Raw genomic sequence first — 21098 nt, forward strand, 5'->3', positions numbered from 1 at the left:
ATCGCTGCAGACTTTAGATTGGTTGGATCTGATCTTCTGATCCCCAGCGCCTGCAGGTTCTGGAGCTCGGGGCTTCGATCCACAAGCCCATGACCCACAGAGAGAGAGAGAGCCTCAGCTTAGGGATGGCCTGACCTCGAGCTTAGACACCTGGGCCAGAAAGCTGAGTGGTGCTCAAGCTCCATGAGCAGACCAAGCGACATAATCCCCATTTTCATCTGGGCAAGCAGTGCAGTTTCCTGGGGACCCAATGTCACAGAGGCAGAACGTCAGGGCCACTGGCACGGAGGGGGCCTGCTCCTTAACTTCTGCCCTTGGCTCCAGTATATCGGACATCAGCCTTGTGCACCCGTGGCCAGCAGCACCAGTTGACCTCTGCTCTGAGCTAGGGTTTATGGATTTATGACCACTGGGGTCTTTGGAGCTCTTACTTGACATATTTTGGAGCTCTTTATTTAACCGGTTTCAGGCACATACATGAAAAGACAGAAATCACAATAAATCAGAATCAGGGCTGAATCACATCGGTAACTAAAATCCACAATCCCAGTACAAGCAGCTGAAGATCACGCCAGGCCGTAGCAGGCGAGGTGAGGGTCTCGAAGTATTAAATCCTTTATTCAAAACATCCAATCCTAATTGGTCAGCACCCACTATATTTCTTGCCTGAGCTTTCCAGTACCCCAGATGTGGATTAGATTTCCAGGAGGTCGCGATGGTAAGCCTTGCGGCCAGGAGTAACTGACCTTTCCCTGTACGTACAAGGAGCAGTCCAGACAGTGGAAGTCGTTGCACACTTTTTCCAGACATTATAGGCTACACCTGGCGCCACAAACCGCGGGTTATTTTGGCGATCAGGTACTCCGAGCAGGCCTCGCAGGACCCCCCACCCGAATTAGGGAAGCTTGGGTACATCCCACTGTCTGGACTGATCCTGGTACGTACAAGGAAAAGAAAATGATTCCTTACCTGCTAATTTTCGTTCCTGTAGTACCATGGATCAGTCCAGACGCCCGCCGCTAGGGGTTTCGTCGTTTCCTGCTCGGATTCTTCCATGTAGCTGTCTTTCTGTCTTTCTCTGGTTATTATGGCTGTCCACAGCTCCTCACAAGTTGGCTGTTTTGTGGTCTCGTTGACCGTTTTTTACTTCTATCTTTGTCTGTTTCTTTCTGGTTACGGACCTGGATCCAAAATGTTGTTTGTTCTTTTGGGCTTTGCTATGCGTAATACTGAGCTCCAGCAGAGGGTGCACTGCTCTATATGCTGACGCCCTCAAACTCTGTTCTGACTCCCATCTGCTGGACGGGGGACATCCAGTACCCCAGATGTGGATTAGATTTCCAGGGAGGGGTCGCGATGGTAAGCCTTGCGGCCAGGAGTAACTGACCTATTATAGATCGAAATGGGACAGGTAGCGGAGAATTCTGTCAAAACCTCCAGCGAAGCCCGATTTAGGTAATAAAGGTGTCGCGATGTTTAAGCTTTACCTGCGATCTCCGCAGCCACCCCAGGGCAGTACCACCTCACGTGGCTGTAAGCATCTTGCTCCCCATATCCTCTCCCCCAACAATATACACTGTGTCCAGGGAACATTTCCGCAGAGCAAAACAGGAGTGTGTGATGTGTTCTGTGCAGCAGCCGCGCTCCCAGTGCTCGATATCTGATGAGTGGAGATCCGTATCCCCCTTCCACGCTGCAGTACCCCAGATCCTCCTTCCATGTATCTGTGAGGTTACAAGGAGTCCTCGGCCCTTCCTAACGTAGTCATGTAACAGCTCCGCTCCCGGCGCACAAATAGGATTCCGTCTGGTCCAAAGGGCGCGAGGCAGGGTGCAGCTCAGAAGTACATCCCAGCATCACGGGACTCCTAGAGACTGGTGACAGGGGAGAGAGAGGGAGGATCCCCTCTCTATGCCCCACATACCCGACCACCCGTCGCCACATCTGCAAAGTTGTGAGCCATAAGCGGGCCGGGCCTCCAAACGCGCCTGCTCACAGGGGAGGAGGGGGATGAGAACAGAAGGACCGGCAGGGGTTCGCCTCCCCAGCTTGCTCCTCCTCCATTGCTTCTCCACGCCGGGTCCTTGTCACTAAACCAGTCGAGCTGCCCGGTAGTATAATCTGAAATTGGGCAATGCCGTAACGTGCAAAGTGTTATCCTTGCTGGTTTCTATTTTCCAGTTTGACTGTGCAGTTCCTGGAACAGCGATATCCGAATAGTACGAGGGACATGTTGACAGGCGCACAAAACCTCTGGCCAACTGGCCATCTTGATTAAATGTACACGACCTGCCCAGGAGACAGTGATGGCCTCTCAGTCCTTCAGGCGCTGTTTCATGTCTGCAAGGTGTGGGGCTAGATTGCTTTTGAATAGGTCTTTAGGATCCCTGGGAATAAAAATCCCCCAATAAGTGAACCCCCCTCCCGAGCCACAATCACGCCTGCCAAAGAGCCACATGGCCGAGGGGGAAACCCTTCTGCCTTATCATAATTTAGGTTATAACCTGACAGCCCCCCAAAGTGCGTTATCGACTCCAGGAACCCGGGGTCCGAAATCGCCAGCTCAGTTATAAACCAAAGCAAGTCGTCGGCCTGAAGGGCCGATTTGCGCCCTCCTGCCTCGCACGTTAAAGTCCTGGACAGTGGGGTGAGCCCTGATGGCTTCGGCTGGAGGTCCCCATTGCGGTAATTAAAAAGGCGAGGAGAAAGGGCGCAGCCTTGCCTGGTGCTGAATGGCCACAGGAACCGAGCGAGCCTGAGGTCTCTTGGACGGGGGAAGTCATCCCAAGCCAAAAAACCGCTCTGGCTGCAAACACGGAAAGCTGTGGGACCCTTTCAAAAGCCTTTTCAGCACCTAATGGAAGCGAAAGGCCTGAAATACGCTATCGCCAGGCCACCCTCCTGGCATTAGGTGTGGAAACATTCCCTTTAACGAAGCCGGTTTGGTCAGGATATGTGAGTTGGGGGCAGAAGAGACTCCATCCCAAGCTGTAAAACGTTCGGTGACATTTTTATCTCCGCGTTTAGCAATGAAACGAGCCTGCGGGAGCTGCAGTGCAGTGCATCCTTCCCCCTTCTTAGGGAGTAAGGGAATGGTAGCGCCTGCCGTATCACCCGAGCCGCGGTGTCTTGTTTACCTGCTAAAAAGGGTATAAGATCAGCCGGGCACCTCTTATAACTGTCCATAGGGTATCTGTCTGGCCTGGGGCTTTTCTCTTCCAGCTACTGATTGAATTTCCAGACCCGTGATGGGTTCTGCCGGTTTGGCCACCTGGCTTCCGTGATCTTAAGACGGTGAAAAGGAGGGGAGAAGGCCCTGAATCTCAGTCACACTCCCCATGTGGGGGCTCCATGAACAGTGCTTCAGTATTCGTTAGCTCTGTTTTTTACCTTCCCCGAGAGACACCCCCCACAACACCAGGACTAACAGTCCTACCAGCTTTTTTTCTTAAGAGCTCGGGCCAAGAGGGAACTAAGCTGATCTCCATATTCGTAAAAAATTGAGCTTAGTCTATTTCCCTCGAGAGATTTCTGATCCCTTCGAGATTGCTCCAAGGTTCGCTGTCAGCAGTCCTTGTGTTGCTCCTCTAGGCTGTCAATCTTTGCTAAGAGGCTCATCACCCTTTGCCTACAGAGTTTCTGCAGGTAACTTGAGTACAATATTATTTGCCCTCTCGGGTAGCTTTGGAAGTCTCCCATCTCAATAGAGGAGAATAATCCACTTCCAGGGTTAAGTGTCAAACTCCTCTATCGCTCCCTTCAGCAATTCAGGGAATCTTTTATCAGCCAGCAGCGATGCATTAAACCTCCAGGTTGAATTCTTCTGGCCCCCACCTCAAGAACAACCTCTACTGGGTTATGATCTGATATGGAGCAAACCGAAATATCGCTCTGAACTATTTTCGATGCCAACACCAGCGAACAGAGAAAGTAACGTGTTGAGGAGAAGAGAAGGTATAATCCCTCTCTCCAGCGTGTTGGTGTGAAAGGAAGAGACTTCGTCAAGTCTCTCATCTCTCTAGAAGTTCCTATATTAGCTTTAGAGGTTGAAGTCTTATCCATATTTTGGTCAAGGCATACATTCCAGTCCCGTCCCCCCCTACAAGGAGAGGCTGCATTCCCCAATCAACCAAAGTGTGCATAAATTTACTGAAGAGCTCCCTCTGATCTGTATTAGGCCCATAGACATTCACCAGAGTAAACAAATCCCCCAGTAGGGTGCAATCTAACACAACATATTGACTATCTGTGAAAATCGAATGCACTTTGCACCAGTGTTGTCACTGAGCCCAGCTCTGCACTGATTCTCATGACCGGTGGTGGAAAGCAAAATCTCAGCCTCTTTTGTACTCTACAGCTTTTATTTCCTGACTATGCTCTATGTCATATACCAGCGATTCTCAGCCTGGCCCAAGAACAGATCTCAGGAGCCTTCAGGGGGGGGGGGTTGCAGGATGAAGCCAACATTAGAAAAATCAGGAATTAAACCCGGGAGGGTCAGGCTGCAGTCTGCTGAGAGTTCGTCAATTGACAGGAATTGGACTTGTAAAATGGGTTTCTGCATGCACCGGTTTAGGAAACCGAATATAACAGCAGATAAAGACAGCAAGGCCCAATCCCGCACTCAGTCCAAACTCTCACCTTTCTGTGATACCTTCATGCTCCCCACCATGGAGGACCCTCGGGGACTAGGTTGAACTTTCTTGAATGAAGGTATCAGTTTTGCCCCATCACCTCTCTTCTGTCTTCACCTCTTTCCCTTGCAGCCAGAAGTGCGGATGTTAAGAAAGTACAATATGCTGTCTACGCCTGAAAATTCACTTGGCTGGATATTGGCTGATTCAACTGGCTTAACTGTATTTTTGCGCCCCTGTAATGAACCAATGAATATTTCCCCCATGGGTGTTTATGGTAATAGACTCCTCATCATTTGGTTGCCCTCCTCTGGCTTCCTCTATTCTGTCTCTTTCCTTCTGGAGATTTTTTCTCCAGAGCTGGCCACAATACTCCTGGATGAGATCTCACAATGATTTCTAGAGAGATAGGAACATCTCCTTTTTTATTTTTTCTGCTGGTTGTACTTCTCTGTCGCCCCGGTGTTTTTCCGATTCTCCCCCCCACTCCCTCATAATGTTTGACCAAATTAAGGTAATTTGAATCAATGCCCCCCAATCCCTCTGCTTAACGGTGGAGAACAGTAGTAGATCCTCTTCTAGCCCTCACCCCCTATCATGCACTGCTTCTGTGAGAACTGCTGCAGTGTATTTCTCAGTGAATGTAAGAAAAAGAGAACTTAGTTCTATTATTTTTTTTCCTAGAAACGGGCCATGAAAGGATCAATCCGGATATATTATCAAGGATTAAACAAGAGGAAGAGCCGTGTGTCTGGGATTGCCAGGAGTCAGGAGAGAGAGAAATTACGCACTCATACATAAGTGAGTAATATTAACAAATACCGTACAGAGAAAAGGAAAATTGGGTCTTACCTGATAATGTTCATTCCTGGAATACCTCAGATCAGTCCAGATGCCTGGGTTTTGCCTCTCTACCAGCAGATGGAGACAGAGAAGAGCTTTACTGACACTGCTGCTTAACCTAGTGTGCCACCTGCAGTCCTTCAGTATGACCTGTACCCAAGCCAAGATGAGATTAAGTATATCCTGAATAAACTTGAAACCCGACCAGCCATCCACTCTGTACTATGTTCATACCGAAAACAAGAGCGGGCTTCTCGGGCTCTGGACTGATCTGGGGTATTCCAGGAATGAAAATTAGCAGGTAAGAACCAATTTTCCTTTCTTGTTCATACCCCAGATCAGGCCAGATGCCTGGGATGTCCCCAAGCTCTCCTAAACTGGGTGGGAATGTGCTAGCCCCACTCACAGCACACTCTCCCCAAATCCCGCAGAGTCCGGAGCCTTGACATCCAGCCGGTAATGTCTGGCAAAAGTGTGCAGCAACTTCCACATAGCTGCTCGACATATTTCTTCCAGAGAAACAAGTTGACATCCGGCCCATGAGGTTGCCTGTCCCTGAGTAGCGTGAGCCCGCAGGCCCTCAGGCACTGGCCTACCCTTATAACTATATGTCGATCCAATCACTTCCTTCATCCACCGTATTACTCCCTTTCTTTGGTCCATTCCAAAGCATGAAAAGATGGCCTGATCTACGAAAACCATTGGCAGCCTTAAGATATCTCAACAAAGCTCGACGCACATCCAGCAAATGAAGCTCTTTCACATGAGGCATAGACGAATCCAAGGTTGGAAACGCGGGGAGTTCCACTGTCTGACTGAGATGAAACGTGGACACGACCTTCGGTGGAAAAGAAGGCACTGAGCGCAATGACACACCCCTCCCCATAAATCTGCAGAAAGGGGTCTCTACACGATAACACCTGCAGTTCTGGCAGAACAATAGCCACCAAAAAAAACCCCACCTTCAGAGTCCGATCTTTTACAGATGCCCTTTTCAAGGGTCCACAAGTCCCCGCAGAACTAGATTAAGATCCCACGAAGGACAGAACTTTTTCACCGGATGCCGTGAATGCTTGGCCCCCAAAGAAAACAAACCACATCCGGATGTGAAGCCAGAGAAACTCCTTGCACCTTACCTTGGAGGCTGCCAGCTGCACCCGAAGGGAATCAAAAGCCGGACCCTTCACTAGACCTCCTTACAAGAATGTCAGGATATGCGAGACTGAGGCCTGGGTTGGCTGTATGCCCTGCTGCAGACACCATGTCTTGAAAACTCTCCAGACTGTAATGTAAGCCAAGGATGGAGACGGACGTCTGGCTTGCAGCAAAGTCACAATGACTCCCTAAGAATAACCTTTCTGTATCCAATGATTCCTCTCAAAAGCAAGGCCGCGAGACCAAAGCAATCCGCCTCTTCCCAAAATATTGGACCCTGACGTAGCACTTTCTGCAGGTGTCCAAACCCCAACAGCTCGCCCACCGCTAAGTTTATCAGATCAGCAAACCACAGACGTCGCGACCACTTCAGAGTCACGAGAATCACCTCGCCCAAATGCCGTTTTATTTGCCTCGACACTCTGCCGACCAAGGGTCATGGAGGGAACAAGTACAGAAGAACCCCCCGCAGCCAGGGCAGGACCAGAGCATCTAGGGCTGTGCTCCCGCCTGCAGCTGAAAAATCTGGACGCCTTGGCGTTCTGTCTCATTGCCATCAAGTCCATGTGGGGGTCCACCCACCTGTCCTGCACGAGAACCATAGCTTCCTCTGCCAGTTCCCGTTCTCCGCAATCGAGTCATTGCTGACTGAGAAAGTCCATCTGAATGTTGTCCGCCCCAGCAATGTGAGATGCCACGAGAACTGTCAGGTGTAGCTCCACCCAGCAAAGCAATTCCTGAGGCTCTTGCAAAACCAGATGACTTTTCATTCCTGCCGACAGTTGATAGAAGCCACCACCATCACATTGTCTGACCAGATTCGCACCACTCGACTGTGGCCTAAATGAAAACAAAGCTAACCAAACTGCCCTCATCTCCAGCTGACTGATAGACTATGAGGCCTCTTCGCTGACCACTGGCCTTGAGCCATCTGGCCCTGATATCCAGCTCCCCAACCCATAAGGCTGGCATCAGTGGTTATAATCACCCATTCTGGGATCTCCAGTTCCACTCCTCATTCCAGATTGACCCAGAAAGTCCCCTGAGCGGCAGGGGACTCTGAAACTCTTCCGATAATGGGAATTAGATGCAGTGTAAAACCATAGACCCCAGGAGTTGCAAACAATCCCAAACCCTGGGCACTGAGAGCCGTAACCAGTGGCAAACCTTACTCTGCAGTTTTATCACCCAATCTGCCATGAGAAACACCTTGCCAAGCTTGGGGTTACAGCGAGCCCCCATATATTCCAAGGATTGGGAGAGAACTAGGTTGCTCTTCACCAGGTTCATCACCCAGCCCAGAGATCACAACCTCTCCATGACCCTCGGTACTGATTGTTGACATAGGGCTTCTGACGTTGCCCAAACGAACCCGTCGTCCAGATATGGATGCACCAGACGTCCTTCTTTTCCCAGCACTGCCCCACCCCTGCCATCACTTTGGTGAACGTATACGGCGCGGTTGTTAACCTGAAAGGAAGGGCGCAAAAGTGAAACTGTTCTCCCAGAACCAAAAGTCTCAGGAACTTCTGGTGATCCAGCTGAATTGGGTATGTGCTTCGGTCAAATCCAAAGACACTAGGATCTGTCCCTTGTGGATCACCACCATAAACTGACTGTAGAATTTCCCTTCGAAAACGAGACGCCCCGAGGGCTGCATTCACCTTCTTCAAATCCAAAATCGGTCTTCTTTCTATGGAGCCGTGACGTAGATGGAATACCTGCCCTGGAGCCAAGACTGTGCCAACCCCCAGGTGTCGCAACCGTTCTACGCTCTCGTGAACAGCTTCCTGCTTGGCGAGGAACCCACAAGGGGAGAGGACGTAAGCCTCTCGGATTGACCGAGCAAATTCTCACATGTAACCATCTCTTATCACCTCCAGTACCCACTGCTCCGTCGTGATCTTGACCCACTCTTTGTAAGACAAAGCTAGCCACCCTTTGACCGCTCGCAGAGAATAGTGGGCCGGCTTCGCCTCATTGAGAGGTCTTAGTGCCACCGACTCCCTGACCCAAGCTGTCTCGAGCTGGCTTCCGCCTGCCTCAATAGGCAGAAGCAGCAAAACCTGCGCTTTGCCTCTGAGGTATGGAGAGACCTCTATTCTGCCGATATGGAATCAAGTAGAGAAGGTTCTCTTACCCCCTTTGACTTATCCTCAGGCAATTTATGCGCTTTGGACTCTCCCAGGGATTTTACCAACTGTTCTAGGTCCTCATCGAACAAAAGCTTGCCCTTAAAGGGCAGAGCACTCAGCTGAGACCTGGACAAGACATCCGCTGACCAATTCCTCAACCATAGGAGCCTTCTGGTGGAAACTGCCAATATCATAATCCTAGAGGAAGGCCTAAGCAAATCATATAATAAAGCGTCTGCCACATAGGCCACTGCAGCTTCCAGTCGCTCAGCTTGCTTGGTTGCAACTGGGAAGGGTGCCTCTCTCGCCTGCAAGTGCTGGACCCAGCGTAAACGTGCTCTTTGCAAGAAGCTGCTGCACACAACCGCCCTTAATGCCGAGTGCCGAACCCTCAAAAATCCTCTTGAGCTGAATCTCTCATTTCTTTCTCCTTCAATGCTTCAGAGCGGCTGACCACCAGGATGGTTGTTTTCTTGGTCACCGCAGAGACCGATGCGTCCATCTTTGGCGGCATCAAACGGTTGAGATCCTCCTCTAGTAAGGGATATAACTGTGCCATTGTTCTCCCCCTCCTTTAAACCCACTCCCTGACCACCAACTTTTCTACTGACTTATGGAGAGGAAAGGCTTCACTGGACCCCTCAAGTCGTTAACGAAGGGATCCATGCCTTCGTAATCCAACTCCTACAGTACCTTAATGACTAGTTCTTTGAGCACCTGCAGAATTAAAGACCATAATTCCTACTTCCTGACTTCCTGAATAGTCTGACCACCTTAGGGTCGACACCGGGTGGTAAATCATCATCCAGAGCCCCTACTGCCAAGGCATCTGCTGCTTCAGAGCCCTCTGAGTCGAACCTCGAAGAACCCTTTTGCATGTTCGACTTTGTTTTTTTTGGCCTGCCATGGGCTCTCTGGGATTTGAGAGCACTCCCCCCGCCACCTTCCTGGTGAGCAAGGCTTCATGGAGAAGCAATACAAACTCCGATGAAAACGCCCACAGCTCCTCTACATTCTCTTCTTCAATGTCCTCTGCGCCCTCCGAGTCCCCCCTGTGCCTCTGCGGGGCTCAAAACAGCCGGGGATAAAGTGGGAGGGACATCCCTGTCATTTCCTGAGGCCGCTCGTGCAGACGCCCCAAAAACCAAGATGGCCGCCATTCCTGCGCTTGCCGAACGCGGCCATGGTGCTGCCTCCCAACGATCGCATCTTCCTTTTCCCTGACCGTAGTGAAGCAGACCCTCTCGAGCTGCTCTCTCCCCTGGAGATGCAGCGAGCAACATAGTCCCGCTGAGGTCAGCTGTGTCCACGGCTCCCCGCGTGAGCTGCAGATCTTCCCCGCAATTCTTAGCCAGTGCCATTATTTTTGTCTGACCTGCACTTGCTGCCTGCGTGAGCCAAGCGCTCTTAGCCCCCTCACCAATGGGACAAATATTGGTCACCGGGGCATCATCTGCCCTAGCAGTGGTCACCGACCACCTGCAGAGAACAATGCTGCCCTTTTTAAAATCCCCCAACACCATCCCTCACAGCCACATCTTTCTTTTTTTTTCTTAACTAAAAACAAAGAAATAACTTTCCTGGTGCTGGAGAGGAAAGGCAGTCCGGAGCACTGAGGGAACTGTCTAAGCCCCTTCACGAATACAGATGTGAGCTTCAGAAAAGGGTCACCAACCTCCCTGCTCGTCTGCCTCTGCCAGAGAGGATGGTCCTGTGAGGGACCTGACAACGCCCGCCCCGCCTGGGAGAACTGCTCCTAACACTCTCTTAATAATTTTTTTTTTAAATCCAGACTGCAGGTTTTACATCTCTACCATCTGCTGGAGACCGAGAAATACTGAGCAACTGCAGGTGGCTCTCTGTCTCCATCTGCTGGCAGGGAGGCAAAACCCAGGCGTCTGGACTGATCTTGCTTATGAACAGGAGATGTTACAGGTAAAAGTGAGTGTGGGGAAGCTCTCTATCTGGCTTAGGCAAAAGAAACTGAAATTAAACCCACAAAAGATGGAAATAAAGGAAAACAGTGCATGCCTAAACACACAGGTAACCCTTGCTGGTTTGATTCTCCCATTTAGCCACCGAGTCCAGAGCGTAAATTTCTAACCTGACCCTAAGCTCACTGATACAGCCCAAGTTCTAGAAGTAGCTAAATCAGTTTCCCTTATTATCTGTGCCAGACCAGCCCAGACACGTAGGTAATGTCCTGCCAGCAGATGAAGGCAGGGGAAATAAAGCTCCAAGCTGACTTCCCTTCCCCTTATAAAGGTCTGGTGCTGCCTTCAGCCCTTCAGTGTTTCTTGGTGCTCCTGGGAAGACGTTTTAGGCCCAGGTTCCCAGTGGGGGCACTCTGGGCGATGGTGCTAGGGGGGACTGATTCTCCCTTCCCCCTTGGGAACGGACTCAGTTGGGGGTCACGTAAGGGGTCCCGGGTGCCTTTTTTCCCCTTGGCGGGTCTGGCAGCAGGAGCTGCTGACAGCATGCAGGACTTTCAGAACAGCCTTCTCCCTGAACTGCCTGCCGGTCTCCTAGGGTGCTGTGCTGGAGTTGGACTCGGTGGGATGGTCCGAGCTGATCCCTTTCCCCCCCTCTCCCTCCCTCAGCTTATTTCCAGTAAAGCTGTGAAAAGAGCATGGCTCCGCAGGCGAGCCTGGCTTGGGAGTAGGCAAGGGCCTATGATCCACACTGGCTTCCCCAGATGGAGGCCTGGCTCCCGCGGTGGAAGGCAGCAGCGTCATGCTGCCTAGTTAGCATTCCCATTGGGGGCCCCCCTCGGCAGACATTTTATTGCTGTTTTGTGCCAAAAATAAATAAATAAACCAAGCATGCCAGGCTCGCTCCCCTCCCGCTTCCCCTGCGATAGTTGAACAGGGAAGTCCCGTGGGGGTGGGGGCGACGTATTTTCCCTAAGGCACAGCAGAGCCTGCGCAGCTCCAGTTCTGTATTGAGTTGTTCCAGCGGGCGTTTGAACTTTCCTCTCTGATAGCTGAGTGCCGGCGGGAACAGCCTGCATTAATGGATCTCTTCCCCTCTACACTACTGTATAACAATCCTAACAATCAGGTTTAATTTACACACCTAGTTTATTATTTAACATTGTTACCGTACTATGGTGGCACATGAGTAATTTGTAATCTATACCACCCATATTTCTCTTTATCGTGCCCTTCTGTAAACCGTTGTGATGGTTATTTAACTTAACGACGGTATAGAAAAATTTTCAAATAAATAAATAAATAAATCCCACCTTGATTGGTAGAAAGTGCAGATAAAAAATGTTTTGTTTTGTTTTTTTTTAAATAAAGTTAAATAAATAAATAGAGCTTCCAAGAGGGTCTTTTAAGGCTAAATCAGGCTTGTAAGGCTGATTGCTGTAGCCTGTTATTAAAAAAAACAAACAAACCAAAACCCAGGGTGGTCGAGCTCGGGCAGCACCGTTTGGATTTCTCCTCGAGCTCCTGCCAGGCCCTTATCCGTGTCCCTGCACAGAAGATCTGCAGGTTAACCCTTCACAGCATTTTGGGTGCTGGCTGGGACCGCCCCAGAGCATTGGCTGGACAGGAGGCAATAATGGCTTAGTGGGCAGGCGGGTCAGGGCAGAGAAGCTGGGGACCTTTAATTCTGGGGCTCTCCTTCCGATGGCTGGAGAAGGGAGACACCTCCTAGCCGGATCGAGTCAGCCGTGGGGGCTAAGTTAGCTAGCAGCTCAGTATCTGCCTCGTAAAGAGGAAGGCGTTGGCAAAAAGTGCGCATGGGCTTTGCAACTACGGGGGCAGTTTGAAAATTTGCCCTGGCCCCTGGCTTAACAAATACAACCCGGACACTCCACCTAGCTCATGAAACCTAAGTCAAGTTCCAGTTTGACTTTTCACAGGTATTTCATAAAGTGTCTCCTAAAACATGTGACTCCCTGACAAAGTTTGATCCGGGTGGTTGGTAGCGTTCCATAGTCACTGCCACCTGATTAATGTCATCTTTTTATATCCAACAGGTAATGAGGTCATACAGGAAGCGAAGAGGGAGGAGAATCGAGAAGAACACCCTATAGTCCAGGAACTAACACCACGACATTCAGGAAATGGCTGTGAGAATCTTTCTCAGAGGCCTGAGGGGGGAGACCCGAGCCAACGTCAGCAGGAATCGGAGAAGCAGCCGCGCTACACTGCAGAAAACTCAGTGGATAGAGTCACTGCATTTGAGAGAAGTGGCAGGGAGCTCACAGACATCCCCGAGCATCCAAGACACTGGAGAGCAGAGAGACCCTTCCAGATTAGGAACAGTGATCAAATGACTTCTGCCCTCGACCAGAGAGAAGGAAAAGGGAAGAAATCCTTTTTGTGTGACACCAGTGGAAAAAACTGTGGTAGAAAATTATTATTGCACCAGAGAACCCCCACTGGGGAGAGACCCTTTCCGTGCTCTCAGTGTGGAAAATGTTTCAAACAGAAGTTAATCCTGAAGTTGCACTACAGAGTCCACGCTCACAGGAAAACTTTCATGTGTATTGAATGCAGGAAACATTTCTCTCGCAAGTCCTCTTTAGTATTACACCTCAGAGCACACACAAGAAAGAGACCTTTTCATCAGACTCGCTGTGCAGAATCTTACAACTGTAAGTTGTCTTTAATAAAACACCAGAAAATGGAGAAAGGAGGGAAAAGGTTTTCATGTTCTGAAAGAGGGGAAAACATCCTTCAGGGGCAAGACCTACTAATAAACCCCAAAAAACAGAAAGAAGAGAAATTATTTACATGTATTGTGTGTGATAAAAGCTTTACATCTCCATCACAACTAAAAAGGCACCAAAGGATACATACCGGGGAGAAACGATTTCTATGCACTGAGTGCAATAAACGCTTCATCAATCTGTCAGATCTGAAAAGGCACCAAAGGACGCACACAGGAGAGAAACCATTCACGTGTACTGAATGTGATAGAAGTTTTTGTCAAATATCCCAGCTAAAAGTTCATCAAAGGATTCACACAGGAGAAAAACCATTTGATTGCACTGAGTGTAATAAAAGCTTTAATATTCTATCAGATCTGAAACGACACCATAGGACCCACACAGGAGAGAAACCCTTTACGTGTCCAGATTGCGATAAACGTTTTTGTCAGAAATCACATATAAAAATCCATCAAAGGATACACACAGGGGAAAAACCATTTACATGTACTGAGTGTAGTAAAAGCTTCACACGGATTTCATCTCTGAAGTTGCACCAATGGACTCATGTGGGAGCCAAAGCATTTACATGTACTGAATGTAATAAAAGCTTCACTCGGTTCTCTTACTTGAAAATGCACCAAAGGATTCATAGGGGAGAGAAACTATTTACATGTCCTGAGTGTAATAAAATTTTCACTCAATTCTCGCATCTGGAATTGCACAAAACGATCCACACAGGAGAAAAACCATTTACATGTACTGAGTGTGATAAATCATTCAGTCAAAAAGGATATTTAAGAAAACATTTGAAGAAACACAAAGCTGAAAAACCATTTAGGTGTTCTGAGTGTGAGACTTGCTTCACTAGCTTGTCTCATTTAAAGAGGCACTTAAGGATCCACATGGGAAAGAAACAATTTACATGTGTTGAGTGTGATAAAACCTTCAGTCAAAAAGCTTATCTAAGAAATCATTTGAGGACCCACACAGGAGAGAAACCATTTAGATGTACTGATTGTGATAAATCATTTGCTCAAAAATCAAATTTAAGAAAACATCGAAAGATACACACGGGAGAAAAACCTTATCAATGTACTGAATGTGATAAATGTTTCACTCATTTATCACAGCTAAGGACGCACCTAAGGATCCGTATGGGAGACAAACAATTTACCTGTGCTGAGTGTGATAAAAGCTTCTTTCAGAAATCAGATTTAAAAAATCATTTGAGGATCCACACAGGAGAGAAACCTTATCGATGCACAGAGTGTGATAAGAATTTTACTCAGCTAGCACATCTGAAAAGGCACCAAATGACTCACACTCGTCTAAGGGAGAAAAAATAATGGAATAAACAAACTCCAGGCACTTTTATTTTTTTAACTTTTATTTATAATGCCATACTGTGAAATAGCATAACAGAATTCAGTATTAACTGGTCTATAACAAAAAAAGACAATTGTACCAAACAGTAATCAACTCATAGTTGTCACACTGTATTGCATTAATTTTAACAGTAATACATATAATGTTAGCTAGATAACAACACAAAAACACAAAGACACCCAGCCATATAAACATTCACACATACAAGCAAAAGGAGAACGAGACCCATTAGTTAAACCATATTATATTTTCCACAGTACAGAATATTTCAAGTCCTTTAACCTACCTTGTATTTGAGGCAGTAGAAGAAAATAAAAATGTTCCCATGCATAAATATATTCTTTAGTTGCTTTCCAAGCCATATAGATTACATGAATACACTCTGACTACATTCAATTAGATATATGCTGATACCATAATGTAGTGGAGGCATAGAATCTTTTAGCTAATACAACTGATACAGAATAGGAAAATTGGTTCTTACCTGCTAATTTTCATTCCTGTAGTACCACGGATCAGCACAGACTCCTGGGTTTTGCTTCCCCTCCAGCAGATGGAGACAGAGAACTTTTAACAGACTCTGCCCTTTATCCTAAGGTGCCACCTACAGTATCAAAGCAGAATGGTTCAAAACCAAACTATATACAAATAACACTTTATCCAAACTGGCTCACTAACCCAAATGGGAACAGAACCCGTTGAACACTGTGAACAAAAATGATCTGCAGACCCAAATAAACAGATGCTTAACGAGCGGACTCTCCGTTGCCTCTATGCATACAACGAGCGGGACTGTGGACTGATCCATGGTACTACAGGAACAAAAATTAGCAGGTAAGAACCAATTTTCCTTTCCCTGTACGTACCTGGATCAGTCCAGACTCATGGGATGTACCAGAGCTTTCTTACCTGGGGTGGGACATGGAGAGGCCTGCTCTCAGCACACCTTCTCCAAATCCCCCAGAACCCGGGGCCTGGACAGCCAGTCTGTAATGCCTCGCAAAGGTATATAAAGACTTCCACGTAGCCGCCCTGCAAATATCTTGCGGCGAGACTTGTTGGCACTCCACCCAAGACGCTGCCTGCGAATGGGTAGAATGGGCACAAAGTCCAACTGGTAGGGGTCTACCACGCAACAAATACGCTGAACTTATAGCCTCCTTCAGCCAGCGGGCTATTGTAGTCTTAGATGTCATATTACCTCGTTTTGGACCACTCCACAGCACAAAAATATGGTCAAACATACGGAAACTGTTCATAGCCTCCACTAACGCAGTAATGCCCTGTGAACCTCTAGCTTCTTTTAAGTCTCTGGAAAGGGGATCCGACCGGTCCACTTCTGGAAAAGACAGGAGCGCCACGGATTGATTCAAATGAAAAGAGGAAACCACCTTTGGAAGAAAGGAAGGAACCATGCGTAAGGAGACTCCAGAATCAGACATTCTTAAGAAAGGCTCTCTGCAGGATAACGCCTGAAGCTCTGGCACCCTACAAGCAGATGAAATAGCCACCAGAAAGATCACCTTGAACGTGAGATCTTTCAACGTCGCCCTTTTTAGAGGCTGAAAGGGCGCAGCACACAGAGCTGTGAGAACCAAGTTGAGGCTCCAAGAAGGACAAGGGTGTCTGACCGGGGGGGCCGTAAGTGCTTCGCTCCCCGAAGAAAACGAGCCACATCCGGATGCAGAGCTAACACTACTCCCTGTATTGTACCGCGTAAAAAACCGAGAGCTGCTACCTGTACTCTGAGGGAGCTACACGATAAACCCTTCCATAGTCCGGCTTGTAGGAAACACAAAATATCAGACATTGACGCCCAGGTAGGACCCACCTTGCGTTCCACGCACCAAGATTCAAAGACTCTCCACACCCGGACATAAGCCATGGAAGTGGATGGCTTACGGGATCTCAAAAGCGTAGCCACTACCGCGTCAGAATAAACTTTACTGTTCAGACGCCGCCTCTCAAAAGCCATACCGCTAGACAAAAGCAATCTGCCGGGAAATCCCGAAACTGCAGGGGCCCCGCCATTATTAGATTGATCAGATCCGCAAACCATGGACTTCTCGGCCACTCTGGAGCTACGAGGTTCATCTCCGCCGGGTGGAGTTCTATTCGCCTTATCACTTTGCCGATCAGAGGCCAAGGCGGAAACGTGTACAGCAAGACGTTTGTCGGCCAGGGAAGAACCAGGCCATCCACTCCTTTCGCTCCTGCCTCCTCTTCCTCCGGCAGAGGACATAGCTTATCCATAGCTTTACTAACCTTCAACCCCAGGTCAGGGGTGTCCCATTCTCTGAACAGCAAGTCAGTTACGGAGAAATGAAAAGGAAAAGCAATGGTCGGACCCTGCAGGGCCAACAACACCGGATCCATAGCCCCTATTCTGGATTCCTCTGGCGGTCTCTCAATGCCTAACTCCCCTAGAATCGCGGGGATAAGCGGACCCAGCTCATCCTTTCTAAACAGGCAGACCACCTTCGGGTCATCTCAACAATATGGGAGCTGCGGCCTGACTCCTGCTATTGATCTGCATCTACATCCACCCCCAGCGGGGGCTTGGATTGCAGACCCTGGTCATCTGGGTCAGAAACTTGTGCAGAAGAATCTGTATCTGTATGGGGTGCCACGGGCCTTAACTGGCGCTTCACCTTTAAAGAACCCACGCTCCCCTTAGGTTTGGACTGCTTCCGTGGATTCGACTGTGGTACCAGTAAAGAAGTTTTCCCTGCATACTGTTTTTTCTCTAACTTCCTGGCCTTAAAGGCCTTAAGAAGCAGTAAAATAAACTCCGAGGAGAAGGAGGATGAAGAGGAGAACTCTGAAGCCCCCTCGGAGCTGTCCTCTGTCGCAGGCGAGGCATGACCCGTTGGTTCGCCCCCCCCGGGGGCCCTTTGTTGAGGGGGAAAGAGAAGGCGGGAGAATCCCGTCTCCCACCGCGGCTCGCGTCACTGCCCTAAACGTGTTCAAAATGGCTTCCGTTCCCGCGCTCAGTGGGAACGGATCAGGAGAAGGGGGCCGCGGTCCACTAACCTCCGTCGGAGCTTTGTGTGCGCTGTGCCTGCCATCCCTGGGCGCAGTGGAGTTTCCCTCCCCCTCAGGGAGACACGAGGAACAGAGGCTGCCCCGAGACAGGCGCGTGCACGTGGCATGCTGAGCTCCACAGCATTGTGAGAGAACTAAAAATAAACCGGAGCGGCGAAAAAACGGTGGCGAAGTGACCTCGCGGCAGCGAGGGAAGGGAGAGCCTGAGCGCCGAAAAGCAAGACGTTCAAATCTTTTATTTTTTTTAAATTTATTAAGAAAACAACTTGCCTGGCAGTCTTCCAAGGGTCCTGGTCCTCCTGGAGTGAGTGAGCTGGGCTCCCCGGTATCACCCCCAGAGCTGCTTGAAAGTGGCAACAGGGCCCTCGACCCTTAGCCGCAGCTGCCTCAAGCACCAGGGGGGATGGTCCCCTCAGGACCTAACAACCCCCTGGGAGGCTGAAGAAATCTTCCTTGTCCCTTTGCTTTTTTTTTTTTTTTTTTTAAACCTAAGTAGAATTTAAAGAAACAAACTCCCTAACTTTGTCTAATTTTTTTTTTAACACTAAGTAATCAGTACAGACTGTAGGTTTTGCACCTCCACCATCTGCTGGAGACAGAGAAATACTGACAAGACTGTAGGTGGCACCTTAGGATATAGGGCAGAGTCTGTTAAAACTTCTCTGTCTCCATCTGCTGGAGGGGAGGCAAAACCCAGGAATCTGGACTGATCCGGATACGTACAGGGAAGTAGAAATTAATATTGCAATTTGAGTGTACGTTTTATACTGGTTAGTTAAATCACCTGCCCAAGAGAGGGATCCTAACAGCTATTTACCATAAAAAGAACGTTTAAGAGAAATTACCTGCTCTGTAGCCGAGGACACCTTCACAGAAATGAAACAGCTTAGCACATGACACCAAATTCTGAACAAGCAAACCATTTTCCATATGGTATTTAATGCATGTGGCAGATTGTACAATACCCATCTTTTGTGCTTGAATATTGTCAATATGAGAATGATGCAAGATCTTAAATTGCATCTCCTGATATCTAGCTTCAACGGAGGTCTTACTAATATTAGAACAAATCATGTCTATAGATGTAATATTCAACCCCAGCTCCCGTGTCCAATAGGTAAGACTGTTTAGCAGCTGAGGGCCACATTTGACCAATCTGCATTTCCTGTTAGTTTGTGCCAATGTGAACGTTTTTTATCCTACTTGCCAACAGAGCAAATCTCAGTCTCCAAAGCTTGAGGCTGTAATAACAGCAGATACTGGCATTTTAAAGAACAAAGACAGGTGTCTAATCTGTAAATATGCATACAAATGTTTGTGCATCAAATTAAATTGTTCTTTTAACTGTTCAAAAGTGCAAATAAAATCAAGCTTTGGAATAAAGATATGAAAAACTTCATAACCTTTGGATCGTCACTCAGTAAGTATTGTATCTAAGCCAGGTATGAAATCAGCACTTCCAAGCAAAGGCGAAAACTCCCAAACGAAATGACATACCCCACCATTTACAGAGCTATCTCCAAGCTTGCCCTGGAGATCTAAACAAGGGATGAGACTGTAATTCAGCAGGAAGAGAAGTACCCTGAAAATACAAAACATATATTAGAGAGAAGTGAGTCAGACGAGATTCCACGCTACTGGAAGTACAACACTTAAAATCCAACGAAATCCATTCCCAGAGAAAGGGCATTTGACAAGCTACCTTACAAAATTTGAAGTTTGGAAGAAGCAGTCCTCCATTTTCTTTAGTATATATGTTTTTTAAATAAATTATCCTAGCAGCTTTCCCCCTCCAGATAAATCGTAACAATGTAGATATCAATGTGAGCGCTTCCTTATTTGTCAACTAACATGGGGTCGTTTGTAGGCAACAGAGCAACCTAGCTGAGAGCAGCATCTTAGAAAGAACACATTTCCCAGAGTGCTAATTCCAACCAGGCATTCAATTGATTTTGTACATGTCATATTACATTCAATTTATTTAATGTCAAATCAGAAGGGAAATGTATATCCAAATATATATATATATATATATATATATATATATTTTAATTTAAAGTTTATTGACCACATCATTAACCAATAAAACAACTAAATAATAATTGTACAAATTTTCAAGGGCAATAATTACAATTCCTCCATTTTCCAAATAACTTGCCCGCCCTCCCCAATCAATAACCCACCCCATATCACACTGGGTAAGTAACAGAAGGAAAGGTTAATAGTCCAGAAAGTTCCAGTATGATTTGCTTGCACCCAAGAGATGCAGGGCTGCCATATTTTTGTACGTTTTTCCACAGTATCTTGCCTTATTGCCGTTAATTGGCTTAGGTAAAACAACGTGTCATTTCTTTTCCACCATATCCATTGATGGACATTCTGGTTGCTTCCGACATGATGTGATGGATATTCTTGACCACGTCTTGGGCGATGCATCAAGCCGCAGCGGTGCTTTAATGCTCGCTGTTTTGCATCTCCCCGTCCAGATTCCCTCCCCTATTAACAATGACCTTCTTTGCATGAGATTTACCGGCACGAATAATTCAAAAGTGCGCAAAGAGGTTCCTTACTAGTCAAGCCGATGTAAATATTTTATTGCGGCTGAGCAAGAAGATGGTCGGCCACGTTAAAATAACTACACTTATTTCAAATGCATTAAATGTGCGGGGGGAGGCCCAGGACCCTAACGTGGGGAAAAACAGGAAGGTTGAGCAGGGTTCAGTGCTGACCCCCATCTCAACCTGGGGCCGCCAACAGAGAAGGCCCCGATACCCCCAAAATGTAAAAAAGTAAAAATGTAGGTGCGTGTCGACAGCCTCCTTTCAAAGACCATCACGGCCCCGAACCCCCCCCCCCCCCCAGAGCTTAAAACAAAAATAGGGTCCCGGCCGCCTTCCGATATCCACCCCCCACTCCCAAATCAGCAATAGGGTCCTGACCCCCCCATCCCCCACGTCAAAAAAAGAAATGATAGTCCCTGCTCTCACCTCACCCCAACCCCCTACTATATAAAAAAAAAAGAAATGTCTCAGCCCCCACCCCTGACCCCCCCTTGCCGCACCCTCCCCCATCCCGAATCTTAATTTAAGTTGAGGCTCCAGCGTCGGGGTTGGGGTGCCCCCTAGCCCCCCCCCCACCCAGTTGACGCCATTTTCCAAAATGGCGCCAACCTGACCTTGCCCCAGATGTCTTGGATCTTTAGTTTTTTTGGGAACCGCGAGCAATCTTTGGCTT

General features: G+C 48.1%; 1 protein-coding gene across 1 annotated transcript in view; it reads left to right on the forward strand.

The window, feature by feature from the left end:
* Positions 1-18433, forward strand: part of LOC115083721 (oocyte zinc finger protein XlCOF6-like) — a 30202-nt gene extending 11769 nt beyond the window's left edge. Inside the window, exons 3-4 of the mRNA XM_029587707.1 lie at positions 5319-5435; positions 12756-18433. Of these exons, the coding sequence (XP_029443567.1) occupies positions 5319-5435; positions 12756-14779 (2141 nt within the window). The 3' untranslated portion in view covers positions 14780-18433. The remainder of the gene's footprint in view (positions 1-5318; positions 5436-12755) is intronic.
* Positions 18434-21098: the final 2665 nt, after the last annotated feature.

This window comes from Rhinatrema bivittatum, chromosome 2 (genome assembly GCF_901001135.1).
Source record: "Rhinatrema bivittatum chromosome 2, aRhiBiv1.1, whole genome shotgun sequence".
NCBI lineage: Eukaryota > Metazoa > Chordata > Amphibia > Gymnophiona > Rhinatrematidae > Rhinatrema > Rhinatrema bivittatum.